This window comes from Triturus cristatus, chromosome 7 (assembly GCF_964204655.1).
Source record: "Triturus cristatus chromosome 7, aTriCri1.1, whole genome shotgun sequence".
Lineage (NCBI taxonomy): Eukaryota > Metazoa > Chordata > Amphibia > Caudata > Salamandridae > Triturus > Triturus cristatus.
The window spans coordinates 1,823,207,948-1,823,224,617 of NC_140590.1; the positions used below are offsets into that span (position 1 = coordinate 1,823,207,948).

At 45.5% G+C, this 16,670-nt stretch overlaps 1 protein-coding gene across 1 annotated transcript in view; it reads right to left on the minus strand.

The window, feature by feature from the left end:
* LOC146813292 (C-type lectin domain family 2 member L-like) overlaps positions 1–16,670 on the minus strand; it is a 123,915-nt gene that overhangs the window by 19,271 nt on the left and 87,974 nt on the right. Inside the window, exons 2-3 of the mRNA XM_085620112.1 lie at positions 13,535–13,618; positions 4,447–4,628 (exon numbers count right to left, since the gene is read on the minus strand). Of these exons, the coding sequence (XP_085476238.1) occupies positions 4,447–4,628; positions 13,535–13,618 (266 nt within the window). The remainder of the gene's footprint in view (positions 1–4,446; positions 4,629–13,534; positions 13,619–16,670) is intronic.

Here is a 16,670-nt window from a genome sequence, read left to right on the forward strand (position 1 = left end):
TAAGAATGGCCGCCCTTTGGACAGGTTGATGGTGTTCCACCACTTCAGTGAAAGAAGTGAGCGGCTGTCCACCAACACCAGATTGGTAAGTTGTTCGTGGGCTTGGTTCCACTGTTGTGCTAGACATACCTGTAAGGGACGCATTTGAAGGCGTGCGTGGGGTACTATGGAGATGCATGACGCCATCATGCCTAAGAGTTGCATGAACACTCTTGCTGGGAGAGAGTGTTGTGTTTGAAATTTTTTGATGAGATTTTGTATGTTGGCTATCCTGGCTGTGCTGGGATAAGCTATGGCCTTGGATGTATCTATGGTGGCTCCCAGGTATTGATGTACGTGGGAGGGTTGTAGTTGAGATTTTGGATAGTTGATGGTAAATCCCAAGCTGTGTAGGGTTTGAATAGTGCGGTGAGTGTGGAGAACGCATTTGTCTAGAGTACTGGCTTTTATGAGCCAATCGTCCAGATAGGGGAAGACATGGATTTGTTGTCTTCTGAGATATGCTGCCACAACTGCTAAGCATTTGGTGAATACCCTGGGTGCGGTTGTTACTCCGAATGGGAGAACTGTAAACTGATAGTGCTGACCGTCTACCACGAATCGTAGATACTTCCTGTGAGCGGGATGCATAGGGATGTGAAAATATGCGCCCTTGAGGTCTAATGTGGCAAGGAAGTCGCCTTGTTGAAGTAATGGAAGGACCTGTTGGAGAGTGATCATGTGGAAATGATCCGATTGTATGTACTGGTTTAGTAGTCTGAGGTCTAGTATGGGTCTTAAGGTCTTGTCCTTTTTGGGAATGAGGAAGTATAGAGAATATACTCCTGTGCCCTGATGTTGTAGTGGAACAGGTTCTATTGCGTGTTTTTGAAGCAAAGACTGAATTTCTTGTTTGAGGAGCGTGAGGTGGTGAGACGTCATGGGACGGTGCTTGGGTGGTATGTTTGGGGGGGGGGTTTATGAGTTCGAGGCAGTAGCCAGACTGGATAATTTGTCTTACCCACCTGTCTGTTGTGATGGAATTCCAGACAGGTAGGAACTGTTGAAGTCTTCCCCCGACCGGAGTGGAATGGTCTGGGGGGAGTGGTGGCAAGTCACTGTTTAGTGGCTGGAGAGGTGCGCGTGTTGTTGTTGTTGCCCCGTCCTCGGCCTTTAGTATTGTTTCCCCGATAACCTCCACTAAAATATCCTCTGTTAGGGGATGTTTGACCTGATGTTTTGAAGGTGGAAGAGGTGTCTGTTCCCACATTTTTGGAAGCTCCTCTATAAAAGGAGCGACGAAAGGAGCCTCTGGGTTGAGTAGACTGCAATGCTCCCATTGATTTGGCAGTCTCATTATCTTTCTTCATTTTTTCTAAGGCAGTGTCTACTGCGGGTCCGAATAGTTGCTCCTGATTAAAGGGTTGAGCAAGAATGGTGGTTTGTACTTCCGGCTTAAAGCCGGAAATGCGTAGCCATGCGTGGCGTCTAAGCAATACACTTGTGTTGACTGCCCTAGAGGCGGTGTCCGCTGCATCTAATGCACATTTGATGGAGGCATTTGATAATAGTTTACCCTCTTGGATGAGGTCATTGGCCTGTGATTTGTATTGATCAGGCAGGTGTTGCAAAAGGTCCTCTAGTTGATCATAATGAGCCCTATCATAGCGAGCCAATAGGGCTTGTGTATTGGCAAAACGCCAGTGGTTAGCAGCTTGTGCGGCAACCCTTTTGCCGGAAGCCTCCAAGAGTTTAGACTCTTTGTCTGGGGGCGGCGTGTCTCCGGTTGTTTGGGAGTTTGCCCGTTTTCTGGCATTTGATACGACTAGTGAGTCTAAGGGGAGTTGCGCCTTGATGTACGCAGGATCTTGTGGCGCCGGTCTGTATTTTTTTTCGATCCGGGGGTTGAGAACCCTGGCCCTAACAGGGTCTTTAAAAACCTCAGTGGCGTGCTTTATCACTCCCTTAATCATGGGTAGAATGTGAACTGTCTTTTGCGACTGCTCAAAGGTGTCGAGGAGAAAATCTTCCTCAGGTGTGTTGGTGTGCATGGTGACGCCATGAAACAGTGCCGCTCTGTTTATAAGCTGACTGAACCCTAAATGGTCATCAGGAGGGGAGGGTTTTGAGGGGTATGGAGTGGGGTCAGGCATATCAGGCATAGGGTAAGTCCAGTCATCTACTGGTGCTGTGTCCGGGAGTGTAAAGGGATCAGTAGGATCAGTGGGATCATTAAAGAAATCTGGGTCTCCCCCTCCCCCTAAATCATCATCATCCTGTGGAGGTGGTGTGTGAGAAGGAGATGGTAGAGGTGGGGGGGATGGGATAGGAGGTAATGTAGGAGAGGAAGGACGTATGGGTGAAGTGGCACAGTCCTTCTTCTTTGGAGGAGCTGGAGGAGGTGTTGTGTCCAGCTTCCTTTTCTTGTAGGGCACCGCTGTGACATGTCCAGTTTTTGGATTTATGTAAATCCGTTTTTGCTTTGGATCTGGCCGAAAAAGTTCCTCAGTGTCCGAAGGCGGCTTTGTGCGCCGACTTTTTTGGTTCCGATCTTGATTTTGTGAGATCGACGTGTTCTTTATGGACGTTTTTTGGCACCGAGGATGTTTTTGGTGCCGAAGAACTTTTCGGTTCCGGTGGATTTTTCGGTGCCGAAGAACCTTTCGGTGCCGAAGGACCTTTCGGTGCCGACGAGCCTTTGGTGTCGGTGGAGACCTTGGCGCCGAAGAGCATTTCGGTGCCGGTGGAGACGTCGGTGCCGAGTGACGTTTCGGAGCCGATGGAGATTTCGGTCTCGGAGCCTGCTTCGGTGCCGAAGGTATTATAGGCACAATAATATGAGGTTTGCTCAAGCCCGAGCCACCTGCAGGCTTACTTTTCTTCAGAGCCGGGCCTGAGGGCGGGGCTTCTGAAGATGATTTTGGATCGCGACTGGGCCCAGCCGGCAGAGTCTTGACCAATGTCTTTTTTGGTGGGGTTGGGGTAGGGGAGCTGGTACACACAGGCTGCCCCGGATCAGAATCGTCGGCCTCGGACACGATCTGGAGGTCTTCGGAGTCGTCGTCAGGGACATCCTGTGCAAAGATGTCTTCTGGTTCCGGAACCGGTTTGGCCATGATATGGCATCGAGCTCTTCGGTCCCGGATAGTTTTCTTCAAACGGAATGCGGCGCAGGCTGGACAGCTGGATTCGTTGTTGTCTGGTGAGAGGCACAAATTACAGACCTCGTGGTGATCACTATGAGGAAAGTTTGCTCCACATTGGGGGCATTTTTGAAAGGGTGTCCTTTCCATCAGCCGCGTCCGGATCCGGTCCGATGGGATTTCGACGTCGAGTTTTAAAGTTTTGAGAGTTGTTTCGATTGCTAGAAGTTTTCTGCTGGAGCGGAAAAAAGTTCATCCGAACCCAATGGCGGAAAAAAACAATCTGAGGATGGAGTGGATGCCCATGCGCACTGTTGTCCAGAGGAGGAGTCACCTATCTCGTGACCAAAGACTTCTTCCGAAGACAACAACAACCTGCAATCATCCGAGCCCAACACCAGATGGCGATCTTATCCTTAGTGTGTGATCTGCAGCTCATATGCCTCGAACATACAATTACAATTAAAAGCATGCACTTCACAGTCCAGTTGTTATCTCTTTGCACTACCACTCAAAACCCCAAATCTTTTGTCCTCAGAAAGGGAGCTTGGAGTGAATCTATCAATTAAAGCCAGAACCGGCCCCCAAACACCCTTTACACTTGCAGATTAACTACTAGCGCAGATTTGCATTTCATTCTGTCAAGCAGGCACCCTGGCAGGAAGGCTTTCACAGCACAGGAGGCTCAATTAAGGAAACTTCAGCTGAATCATTTTAACAATCGAAATCAGCAAATGTTTCGAATTCCAGGCACGAGTGAGGCTGGGGAGTGCACGATCCCCTTCCCAGGAGTCCACGGCACACCTGGGTGTCGCGCACCACAGATTGAAGACCTCTGCCTAAAAGGATGTTAATGAAGGGTGTTAGGTAAGAGAATAGACATGAATAGACCATGGTTCAAAGATACGTAGCATGTTTATTCACCTCACCTTTAGAAGGGATTCAGTGACTTCTCTTAGAAAACATTATCTAAAGTGTGAGGGGCCTGGGATAAACTGCTTTAAAGTAAAAGAACATTAGTGAACTTGCTGGATGGCATGTGAGGGACCCTTCCTGGATGTTTCGATCTCGAGTCACTGGGATGCATCAAAAGAGATATCTTGAAAAAGTTTGTTAAGGCCGATTATTCCGTCTCCAAGGATCCAAAATCTACCTCATCCTTGAACTTTATAATCTGTTGGATTGTGGACAATAAGGGAAAAGAAGGACAGTTTTATGAGCCGTAAACCCAACAACTCACTGGAGAGACCAGCCACACTTCAAAGTAAGCGTGACAACCACATTAAATGAACACACACAGTGTGACTGCACTGTTCCAGCTCACCATCTTCAACTCATCATGGAGCACTGCAAGGCGACCGCCATTCTCCAAGCACAACCGTGAAGCTATGTCCCAAGATGTTTCCACCTGGTTCCAAAAGTATTTGTTCATAGAAGGCATCCAGTCATCGCGACAATGAGAGGTTTGGATCTGACTTGAAGGCATAGAGGGTGGATTGTGCCAAGCTGCAATTACAGAGAGAGATTTAATCATTTCTAAAGAAACATTAGATCACAGTACAAAATATTCATTTTTGGAGAATGGCTAAAATATCTAGTTGGCATTGATAAAACATTCAAATACAAAACAAAATGAATAACCTTAGATGACACTTCATATAAGGTTTTTTTTTTTTTTTAGATTGAAGCAGATGAGGATTTCAATGGTGGTTTTCATTGGGTTAGAATAGCGTATCAGGAAGACTTGATATGTTTCATTCAATCACCAATTAGAACTTAAGGTACCGTGCAGAGGAGGTTCCAAATCAGTGACTCCCAGAGTGGGGTGGATTTTCTCTTGAATGAGAAGAGTCAGATGGTCATAATTTTAAGCGATTGTATTGGCACAAGCGTGAGAAGCTTTATGTGCCTAGATGTTTAGGTCTCCCAAGAGCAATAAACCCCTTGAGGTTAAAAAAAGATCCGGAAGAATGTCAGGAATTCTTCTTGGAAAGTAGGGGTATAGCGTTTGGGAAGAATGTCAACAGTAATCAATCCGAAACGTAGGCAACCCTAAAATTGGTGTCTGGGCTCGTATTTGCAGATATATCACCCAAATGTAAGGTAAAGACAGGTAAGGGAGGGAATAGGGTCTACGTTGTACCAACAGGGGTGGACAGATCATGGCGTGTGTAAAGAAGTGGCTCTTTTTAGGTCGAGGACTACCGGTCTGCCGAAAGGCAGAACCGGAAGTCGGAGATTTTATGACTTGGAGAAGAGGGGCTTTAACCCGCCCCTCTTCTCCCCTGTTCTCCATTGGCTGGCCTCGTAAATACTGGCCAGCCACTGGAGAAGAGGTCAGTCATTCCAAACAGGCCCCGTCCTTTTCGGATCGGGGGGGCGTGTTTTTTAAAGAAAGTCTCATTCTCTCCTCCAGCCAATGGCTGGAGGAGAGAAAAGACAAACACGCCCCCGAATCCGAAAAGGACACTGCGTTTCTCCGAGGCATTTCTTCTTGACCTCGGAGAAAGGCGGTGGTGTGCCTTTTGCTCTGCCTTGTTGAATGAGAGACAAAGGAGCGTTAAAACAAACAGCCCAACAGTTGGTAAGCAGCATCCGCTTGCTGCGCATGGGGGTCATGGCTAGTTTACCCTGCTGTGTTTAGTTGTGATTGACACCCAGGGAGATCTTAATATCACGACGTGGCAAACCACCAGCGCCGACCGACAAACAGAACTTCAGCGCGCGCCCTGCTCTTTAATGCGTCCTTCGTTTCTTCTGGATGAAATGTCGGAAACATAACCCTGCAACGGTTTTGCTATGTCAGGGTAACTGAATAGCGGCAGGTGCAGGAAGGGCTTACGTCAGATGGTGAAAATCATTTTCAACACGTAATATTTTTCAGGGATTCTCGTTTTTTTAGGCTTTTTTTCACACCACGTGCGATAACATTTGTGGGGCACCGAGGTTTATTTACTGCGCACGTCCCTTGCTAAGCATCTGGTAGTAGTGGATTTAGAGGCGGTAACAATATGATTTACTGCAGCTGCAGTCCGGCACAGCAGAAATAACACCGCGGCGAGTTCCTTCTAAATAGCCACCTGTCTGACAAAGCGGAAAAGACGCCGGCCCTATTCTCTCTCTGGCCTTCTGGCGAAACCAGTGTGCTGCGTTGAGTGCTTTCGAAACCGGCGACTGAATACTTGTAAATACACATTTAAAGCGTTGGATCTGTTTCTCAGTTTGCGGACTGCGATTCTTTTTAGGTTTTTAGTTGAGCATAGCACATAGGAAAGAGCACCTGCCTGCCAAGACCCGCTGAGCGTTTTTCAAGCCCGTGAAAAGAATGAATTATTCAGCAGTAAGCATGCTTACAGCTGGCCATTCGGGGGCTTTGATCTGCGAATCAGGCGGCGGCATGAATGCCCGTATTGTCATGTTATGTGTACACAGTGTGTGAATTATTGAAAATAGAGAGGCCTGGGCCTCATCTGGTAGAGATTACAGTGCAGGCATGCTGGGTGAGGGCCTGTAATTGAAAATCCCCAGATGCTGTTTATGTGGTCTTTGTCCCGTGACCTGCTGCAGTAAGCTTGTCTGAACAAAACGCAGCCTGCATAGAAAGCACGGCCCAGCCCCTCCCCCAGCAAGACTCAATGTGGGACTAGTTAAACACCTGCCCACAATATTTTCGGGAATCCTCAATACATGTGCTCGCCAGTTAGTCAACAGATTACGTTAACTGCTCATTCAGTTAACGCGGGAATCGTTTTAACTATATAGTTGTGTTTAACTGAAGATTTCTGTATGGTATATTACATTTGTGAAGCACTTTCGGAGAGCGAATGATGCTAACACAACTTTACTAACACTCGAATGCTTATAGACAAATGGTGTATTTCGTTTTTATTAGTAGTCAGAACACCAAATAACCCATCTAATTTGGCCAGCCCTTGTGTTCTCGTTTGGCGTGTCAGAATCGTACCCAAAAAAAAAATCATTGGCGTGCTTTGCCCCCCCGAGTCTCTGCCATAGTTTGCGAGGGGGGATGTTGGTTAAAAGTGTAATGCCACACGAACTAGCTCTTTCTACTCTTTACCTTGCAGGGTACAGGGGTCGCTGTGACACCCTGTGAACCCCACATGTCCCGTCTCTGCGACTAAATAGTTGGACGACCCCAGAAGCAAACGGCTAGGTCCCTGCAGGCGGCACACCAAAATGCGATGCCTTTTGAGCACGGAAGGGTCTATTTTTGTTGCGCCTTATTGTTCCTGGGGAATGTTTCCTGCCCGTTGAAAAGTCGGAGTGAGGTGGGGGGGGGGGGGTTGCATGAGTTAAAGGGACAGGCTCCACACTTCACATCAAACACCCCGTTCGGCGGTGGGAGCAGAAGGCTGGAAATCAGATATCTCGTTGAGGTTAATTAGGTGTCATTTGGCTGAAGTGCCAACCTCGGAAAAGGTGTTTCTTTTCGCAGCGCGTCTTCTCTTTGAAATGTGTCAGGAGAGCATTTGGCTGTATTGCCTTCCAGCCATCCTCCTGCTCACCATTCACGCAGAGCGATAGCTTTTGGAAAGAAGGTGCGAGCCCTGGGGAGAAGAGGTGAAGCTGGGCGAAGAGACCAGCCTGGCTTTTATTTAAACACGTCATCTTGCAAAAACAAACACACATCCATGGTTGAAAGGCGCGCTCCTATAAACCACCGTGGGAAACAGGCGAATTGTGTTTTTTTACTCCACAGAGCTGATATGCGCATTTAAACCGTTAATTCGATATCTCCTCCATAATCCCCTTTTTTTAGGAGGTATGGAAATAGTTAAACTGGTCGGTCCAAATTTTGAAACATTTTTGTTCTTCTCAATATAACAACCGGGCACGTTTTGTTAATAGTTTGTGATGCAAATGGGGTAATGTGGATTTTTCACATTTTAAAATTTTATATTGTGGCTGTTTCACTCTGGCATATGTCATCATTGTACAAACTGCTGCCCCGAAGAATAAACAAGCATTTACAATGCAACGGTCTCGGCATTGTTAAAGTTAGAGCTATTGGAATTGCTCATGACATTATTTTTGTTTATGTTTTTAAAACATGTAAAGAAACGGCATTGTTATTTACAATGTCAATAGCTTAATCTGTGTGTGGGTGCAAATGCACTAGGTCTTGCATTGGAGAGTGATTAAGCTATTGACAAATAACAATGCCGTTTCTTGAAATGTTTTAAAAACAAAAACATAAACAAAAATAATGTCATGAGCAATGCCAATAGCTCTAACTTTACCAATGCCAAGACCATTGCATTGTAAATGCTTGTTTTGTATGGTCACCCTCAAGTTTTTGAACTGATGCTGCTGGTTTTTCGACTCTGAGAGTCCACGGAGGCCTGCTAACCAGACCTCAGTACCTATGCCCTTACCCTTAAACAGGTATGTTGAATTGTCTTTTACCCAATTGGCTAAGCTAACTTACCTTTAAGTCCCTAGTAAATGATACTGAGGGTACCCAGAGCATTGAATTTGGATGTTCACCCCAAAGAGTACAGCACTGGTTATATCTAGAGGTGGGCAGGAGGCTCCGCTTTGGCAGCAGATTTTGCAGAGTTTTGCCACTCCGCACTCTGCTTGTAGGACTGAATTCTGCAAATAACCCCCCTTTGCCACGTAGCGGAGTTTTGCTGGTGCCCGCCCACCCCTGCCTCAAAAACGACCTTTTACTACACCTTAAAATTTAACTAAATGGTGCTTGAATGTCAGAGCGGTAGTTACCACATGGGTTATGCTTCTTAACTGGGAAGCATACATCAAGAGGAGCACTAATCACATGACATTTCATGAGAGCTGCCAGTCCGAACCCATACTGCTTCATAAGCAGTCAATGGCAGTCATCACGCTGACAGCCAATCCGAACCCACACTGCTTATCAGCAGCAACCAATAGAAGCCAGCAGGCTGTTTATTTAATAGGAGATAGCAAGCCATGTGCAAATAAGAACCCAAGCTGCTTCTCAAACTGCCAATGGAAGTCAGCAGGCTGTCTCTTGTCTGCCAATCCGAACCTTCACTGCTTATCAGTAGCAGCCTCTCAGCCAATCCAAGCCCGTAGAATGCAGTATCTCTGCGCTGAAGGGTCACAGGAGGCAGAGCTGCGGGGCAAGCCAGAGGGAGTGGGCTATGGCAGACATGGTGAGGGTGTCCCTGCGCTGTTCTGTTGCTGCCTTGGTGGTTAGGGACCGAGAGGAGTTGTGGTCGCTGGGACAGGGGAGAAGTGTGTATGTTGAGGTGCATGACTTTGGGGTGTTGTTTTCTTATTGTCCGGAGGTTGAAACTGACCCAACTCTGTCTTGAGCTTGCTCTAGCGTGATCATTGTTCATGCGGGGACAGTCTGGTTGCTCATTTCTGGTGCTTAGTGCACATGTGTAAGCATTGATTGTAACTGTTGGCGGAACTCCCCAGATTGATACTACTGTCAGTGCTGGGTGGAGCAGTCTTGTAGTCAGGTGGGAGGTGCTGTTTCCATAGCGCGTTCGATGCTGTGCGAGGCCAAGCACGCGTAATTTGGCGATGTTTCCCAGTAACCCAGTGGACTTCTGCGGAGTGAAACTCCAGGAGCTCCGCCCAGGCCTAGTTTGCTTCTCCTCCTATTTTAGCTCAGACCATCTCTTATTACACCCCTGCTAGAGCATTACGATCAACGGGTCAATTTCTGGCTAATGTCCCTCGTTTCAAAAAAGCTAGAGTGGGCGGCCGCTCATTTGGTGTTCTGGCAGCAAGCCTCTGGAACACACTGCCTGTTAGTATTCGCTCTATTCCTGAGTTGTTGCCTTTCAGAAATGCTGTGAAAACATTTTTGTTTCCTTCGGCTTAATGGTTGCGGCTGGTTACCACGTGTCTGGTGTTATGTTACCCGATCTTCTATAGCGCCGGGACGCCACTTGGCTGTGGCATCTGTGCGCTTTATAAATACAAATAACATAACATAACATAACATAACATTCAATATGCCAAAGCTTGTTCATGGTTCAGTGAAATACTTTGAGTACCTACAGCTTGCAAATTCTATATCTCTGGAACCCACCGGTGGATCTCCCTCTTTGGGCCTGATTCTGATGCGGTTAGGAAGGCCTCCTAACGGCATTTGCTCAGTTCAAATCAGATCGGGAACGTGTCTTTCCAACCGAGGGCCTGATTACGATGCCATTAGGAAAGCATTCCCACCTAGGGCCCGATTACGATGTGGTTAGTAACATAGGCTCCCATTGAAGTCAATGGGAGTGCAACCAAATTGTATCTGGAAGCATCCGATTGCATCGTACTCAGTTGGTTGGACTCTCCCGATCTGATTTGTTTGGAAACCATTCTCAAACCCATTTGGTCGGGAAGCTTTCCAAACCGCATCAGAATCGAGCCCACTGTGGTGTCTGAAAATACATAAAAATACAGTCAATTTTCATAACTTGATGTCAGGTTTCTTGAGTGTCTTGTCGATTTCTTCTTCAAGTATTTTGACTGGCTTCACCGACACAACATCGAAGTCAAAAATATCGATGTAAAAAAATAAAAAAACTGAGGAAAAAATATAGAAAACAAAAATATCGAGTAATAAATATTGATGTAAAAAATATAGATGTACAAAATATCGACTTTTATATAAACATAAAATATATATTAAATATTAAATTTAAGTTTAATAAAATAAAATAAATGTAATATATATTTTTTTATAAACTATAACAAATAAACATAATAAAAAAATGAAACACACACACAATTATTTATACATATCTATTTACTTTAAACAATTAAATAAATATTATTTTTAATTTATGTTAAAAGTTTAAAATTAAATAAAAAATTAAAATATATATCAATGATTTAAAATATAAAAAACAAAATTCTATAATAAATTAAACCATGAAACTATTAAATAATATTTAATCTTAAATTTCACAATACAGTCAAGGCAGAGTAATTAAATGTACTATTTCAACGCAAGTGAGTGCAATAGTAGGGAAAGTTGGAAAGCTGAGGGGCAAAGATTACTATTCCCACTCCAAAGAGTACAACAGTAGGGAAAGTGTTGGATAGAGGAGGAGTAAAAATTACTGTTCCCACTCCAAAGAGTGCAACAGTAGGGAAAGTGTTGGATAGAGTAGGAGTAAAACTTAATATTCCCACTCCAGTGAGTGCAACAGTAGGATAAGTGTTGGAGAGCGGAGGGGTAAAAAATACTATTCCTACTACGGTGAGTGCAACAGTAGGGAAAGTGTTGGATAGCGGAGGGGTAAAAATTACTATTCCCATTTCAAAGAGTGCAACAGTAGGGAGAGAATTGCATAGCAGAGGGGTCAAAATTACTATTCCCACTCCAGCAAGTGCAATAGTAGGGAAAATAATGGTTAGTAAAAGGGTAAAAATTACTATTCCAACAAGGGTGACTGGAATAGTAGGGAAAGTGTTGATGAGTGAAGGGGCAAAAATTACTATTCCCACTCCAGAGAGTGCAACAGTATGGAAAGTGTTGGATAGCAGAGGGGTACAAATTAATATTCCCACTCCACTGAGTGCAACAGTAGGATAAGTGTTGGATAGTGGAAGGATAACATTTACTATTCCCACTCCTTGGGTGGTTGCATGCGAAAGCCCATGCTCCATCTTGGTACGCCCCATGGCACAAAGTAATGCGAAGCAGCGCTATACACTGCTTCACATTACTTTTCCATTATTTCCAGCACTAAACAACTTTAGCACAGGTAAGTAATTGGGAAAAAAAGATTTTGCGCCAATTTGCGTTACTTTTGTAACGCAAACACAGCGCAAAATCTTAGTAAATCTCCCCTTTAGTGTTCTCTAACCTTGCCTTATGATGCATCTTCATGTAAGGTCCTTGAACGTTTGATGAGTGCAACCAGAAAGATGGCCACCCATGGCCGAAACGGCAGAGACAGATCTGAATACGAATCAAATTTGCACAGAAGGCAGCGAGATACAGAACCCGGCATTGGAGGTAGGACAAAGGGAGCATGGAGATCCAGGTAGATAAAAAGGAGTGTTAATGGAGGTTACAAAACACAAACTCTGAATACACGTCTCTCCAGCTATCACGTTACTTGTCGATATATTGAAGGGGGCGGGCATAGGTTAAAGGAAGAAAATAAAAAAATACCCGGTAATTTGACTTCATAGACCTTGGAATCTGAATTATGCCTAGAGTGCAAAACCTTCACCAGTGAAGTAATCTTTCCTACAACTTGTGAATAGCAAACAAGACACTATAATTTTTCTAAACTATTTAAAGAGGTATTTACATTTATGAACACCAATAAAAGAGTTACAGAACAGTCAATGAGCAATTTCTTTATCTTTAGATCATCTACACTCAAGAATGGAATCAGTATGAAGGTAAAAGTAGAAAAGTTATAACAGAAGGCATGAAGAAAAAAATAGGATAATTTGTAGAACAAGATAGTGAGGGTTCTTCACATCACAAGAGTTAGAATGCAGAAATATAAACTACCGCTAAACATAAAAATGCATGAAACTTTTAAAAGTGAACCAAAGGCAAAAAATTAAGGGGCATATGTACAAGGGAAGTGGCGGAGTGAAGCGTTAGCCTTTCTGGCTGAATGCCGCTCTCTGCCACTTCTGAAACAAAGGGCTGCACCATATTTACAACAGTATGATGCAGCCCTGCGTTTCTCCCTGCGCTGGCGCTAAACTTAGCAGCCTAGAGCCAATGCAGGCCACAGTGCAAGGTCTCGGTGAGTCTCAGTGTGCAGTGGAAGATAGTTTATGTGCAGGAAGGTCCTCCGTCCCGCACATAAACAATCTTTAAATGCTGTTTTGTAACTTCTATGTGTGCCACTTAATGCAGCCCACATAGAAGTTGCAAAATGGCATTTTTAAACAAATGATTGTTTATGTACAGGTAGGTCCCCCTTCCTGCACATAAACAATCACTGGCCTTTTGCTGTTTTCATGTGTGCTGCACAACACAGCACAGACAAAAACAGCAAAAATGAGGAGAAATGCGCCAGGGTAAGACCAGGTTTTCCCTGGTCTTAATGTTGGCGCTGCACCATAATTAGGCCACCCTTGCAAACAGTGTCAGAATCAATGGGTGTTGTGTTGGAATGCCCACCACAACACCCATTGCCCTCCCCTTTCACGCTAAGCATAGCGTGAAAGGGGTCTTATTTACAAGGTCGAGTTAAGCCACGTTAAGTGGCTTAACGCTGTCTTGTAAATAAAGAGAAGCCCCTATCGCCACAGGAACATCATAAAAAGTGACGTTCCTGTGGTGATGGGGGCTTGTGAATATGCCTCTAAGTTTAGCATGTTATGTGTAAAATGCCACTTTGCTGTAAGCCGTAAGCCTCTAAATCACACATCTATGAAACTACACAAGCAGGCAGATGCTCTACTCAGACACTTACGGAGCAGGAAAATAGACCCGATGAGAGAAAGAGCAAAGAAAAGAAATGCTGCCACTCTCCAGAAGAGGATGTTGTCCCAGAATCCTGAAAAAGAGAAATGACACCAGGTCAGGCATGGAGTATTGGCAAGGCTTCTCTTTGTATTGTCTTCATTTGGTTATAATCTCAAACAAAATCACTGAAGATAATTTACACATTCTCTTCTATTTATAAATCCAATTGCTCCCACTTTTCTCAAGGTATCAAATTAAAAAAGATGAATGCCACACTGGCATCCAGCTCTATGGCTGTCAGGTTAGACACTGTTCACAGCATTAATACCACAGGTTTAATGCACAGAGGCAGGCCAGACAAACAGACCTAAACAAGCAATGTGATTTAGTTAGACATCTTTGACGTTCATTTTATTATCGTACCTTATGATGGAATCGAACATATCTTGCCAACCTTATGGTTTTTCAATATTTACTTTAGATTTAGATTAATTTAAGGTTTGTGTAGCGCCAAAGAATGCACAGGCTTAGAGTATGATGCAAGAACCTCGTCCCTCTTGCCAGAAAGTGAATGTAAGTAATTTGAGTAGATGGGCCTGATTACGATGCGGTTAGGAAAGCATTCCCACCTAAGGCCCGATTATGATGCGGTTAGGAAGGCCTCCTAATGGCATTTGCTCCTTCCAAATCGGATGGGGAACGTGTCTTCCCGATCGAGGGCCTGATTACGATGCGGTTAGGAACAAATGCTCCCATTGAAGTCAATGGTAGTCCAACCAAACCGTATCTGGAAGCATCTGGATGCATCGTACTCAGTCGGTTGGACTCTCCAGATCCGAGTGGGTCGGACACCATTTCCAAACCGATTCGGTTGAGAAGATTTCCTAACCGCATCGTAATCAGGCCCTTAGTTGTGAAGGGTCAGATCCCACCTCAAATAATAATCACTATCCTTGTCAGGGTGAAACACAAAAGTCACAAAATAAACCTGGGCTTAATCCATTGGTGACATGGCAAAATAAACAGCCAGGCTATGCTTTCAGGTATTGTTTAAAGTTGTTATGCAGTATTCAAACAGAAATAAAGTTAAAACAGAACACAAGAAAAATTCCAAACCAATTTAAAAAAATAGAGAATATTTTTTATTAATAAAATGACGTCAAAATAACAACATTCTAATCAGGGGCCGATTCCGATCTGGGTCGGAAAGCACTCTGACCGAGCCGGATCCGGGGTGTTTTCCGACCGAGCTGGACCCCTACAGTCCGACTGAGCGAGTACGATGCGCACGTATGCTGTCGGACTCGGTTCGGTCGGACTCCCATAGAAGTCAATGTGAGCCAGTTGTACGACTCGTACATGCGCTCCCATTGACTGAGTGGGTACGTCTCGAAGACGTGCACCCCCTACAGTGGGTACGCGTCGGTGCCATCCGCACCGTACATGCCTGTGTTGGGGAGACCCATAGGTCTCCCCCTGTGTCCGAGTCGTAGGGCTGCGGGTGTCAGGGGGTCCGACGCGGACCCCCGAAGTCTGACTCTGGGATCTTTTGCGAACCGGACACTCCGGCTCGCACAGGCTGTCCGACGTGTGCATCGTACTGGCTCGGTTGTAAATCGCATCCATTGCACGCCACGGTTAGCTTACAACCGAGACGTATGGAGCGGTTTGGACCCGGAAACGACTCGGTCAGTGAATCTCACGTAGCTCGCATCGTACTTGCTCGCTCATACAGCTGTACGAGTCGGCCGGAAACCACGCGTACGGCTCGTAGTTTTTCCGGCCGGATCGTGTTCGGTGCCCTTCCGAGCCGGATCGGAATCGACCCCTAAGTAGAAACAGAGATATACATTTTTAAATATTAAGGTTCAAAATAGAGCAAAAAATCGTTAAGTGCTAACCACAGAAAACTGGTTGTGGTAGACCAGGATCTAGGCGCAATTTGATGAAGTTTCGGTTGGCAACAGAAATATTGTTTAACCAGTTTGGAAGCTTTTCTCACGGACTAAGTCTCTGAAATAATCAGAGGGGCAAGGCAACAAACAATGGCCATGTCTGACAGTCATTGGAAGAGGTCCTGGTAATGCCATTGACTTTTGGCAGGAAAGCTCAGAGCTGGATACATTTTAATTTAGTGCCCTGAGAATTTCCCTCGCTGGAAAGATAATGTTGGCGCCTTTGCCCTTTCAAGATTCTTACAGTCTCTTTTTTTGGAGCTTGGATTCTTCCAGCAGGGCAAGGCTGCAGGCTGTGGCCGAACAGGGGTCAGCAAGGACAGATAACTTCTCCACAAGGTCCCGCAGAATCCGAATTGCAGGAGTTGAAAAGCTCTGAGCCAGAGTAACCTGGGTCTTTAGCCATGCCCTGGTCCTGCGGAGGTCTTTGGAGCCCAAATATTTCCAAGTCCCATGTTTCAGGAGCTGTAAGGAGGAGTACCCTTTGGAACAATCAAGGGTACGAGGACCTTGGGAACAGCCCTTGAGGGTCAAGACTCTCTACAGCAGAGGCTAGAAGCATAGTCCAAGACAGGTAGGTCCAGTTGGAACAGGTGAGCTGGGTAGTTGCAGGAAAGGTCTATTGTACATGAGGCCAAGCTTATGATCCTTGAAGTCCACTTCTTTGTCCTGGGTATAAGAAAGTGAGCAGGGCCAGGTCCTCAGTGCTCTTCTCAGGTCTCAGAGAACAGGTTCTGTCCTCTTCTGAGCTTCCACGCATCCAGCAGTTATCTGAGAAGTGTACTGTGGATGTCACATTTATCCCTGGCCTAGGGCTCAATCAATCAATCAGGGGAATTGTAAGCGCAATACTCACCCGTGAGGGTCTCAAGGGCAAAGGGGGGTAGGAAGCTCCACTCAGTCGAAGAGCCAGGTCTTGAGTGTCTACCTGAAGATGTTCAGGGAGGAGGCACATCTGATGTCGATCGGGAGCTTGTTTCAGGTCTTGGCCACGATGTAGGCGAAGGCTCTTCCACCTTTTCTGGCTCTGCAGATGCGTGGGGGTTTGGCGAGAGTGAAGTCAGGGGATCGGAGGTTTCTCTAGGGCATGTGGAAAGAGATTCTTTCATTGAGGTATTGGGGTCCGGTGTTGTGGAGGCATTTGTAGGCATGGGTATGTGTCTTGAAAGTAACTCTTCTCGGTGGGAA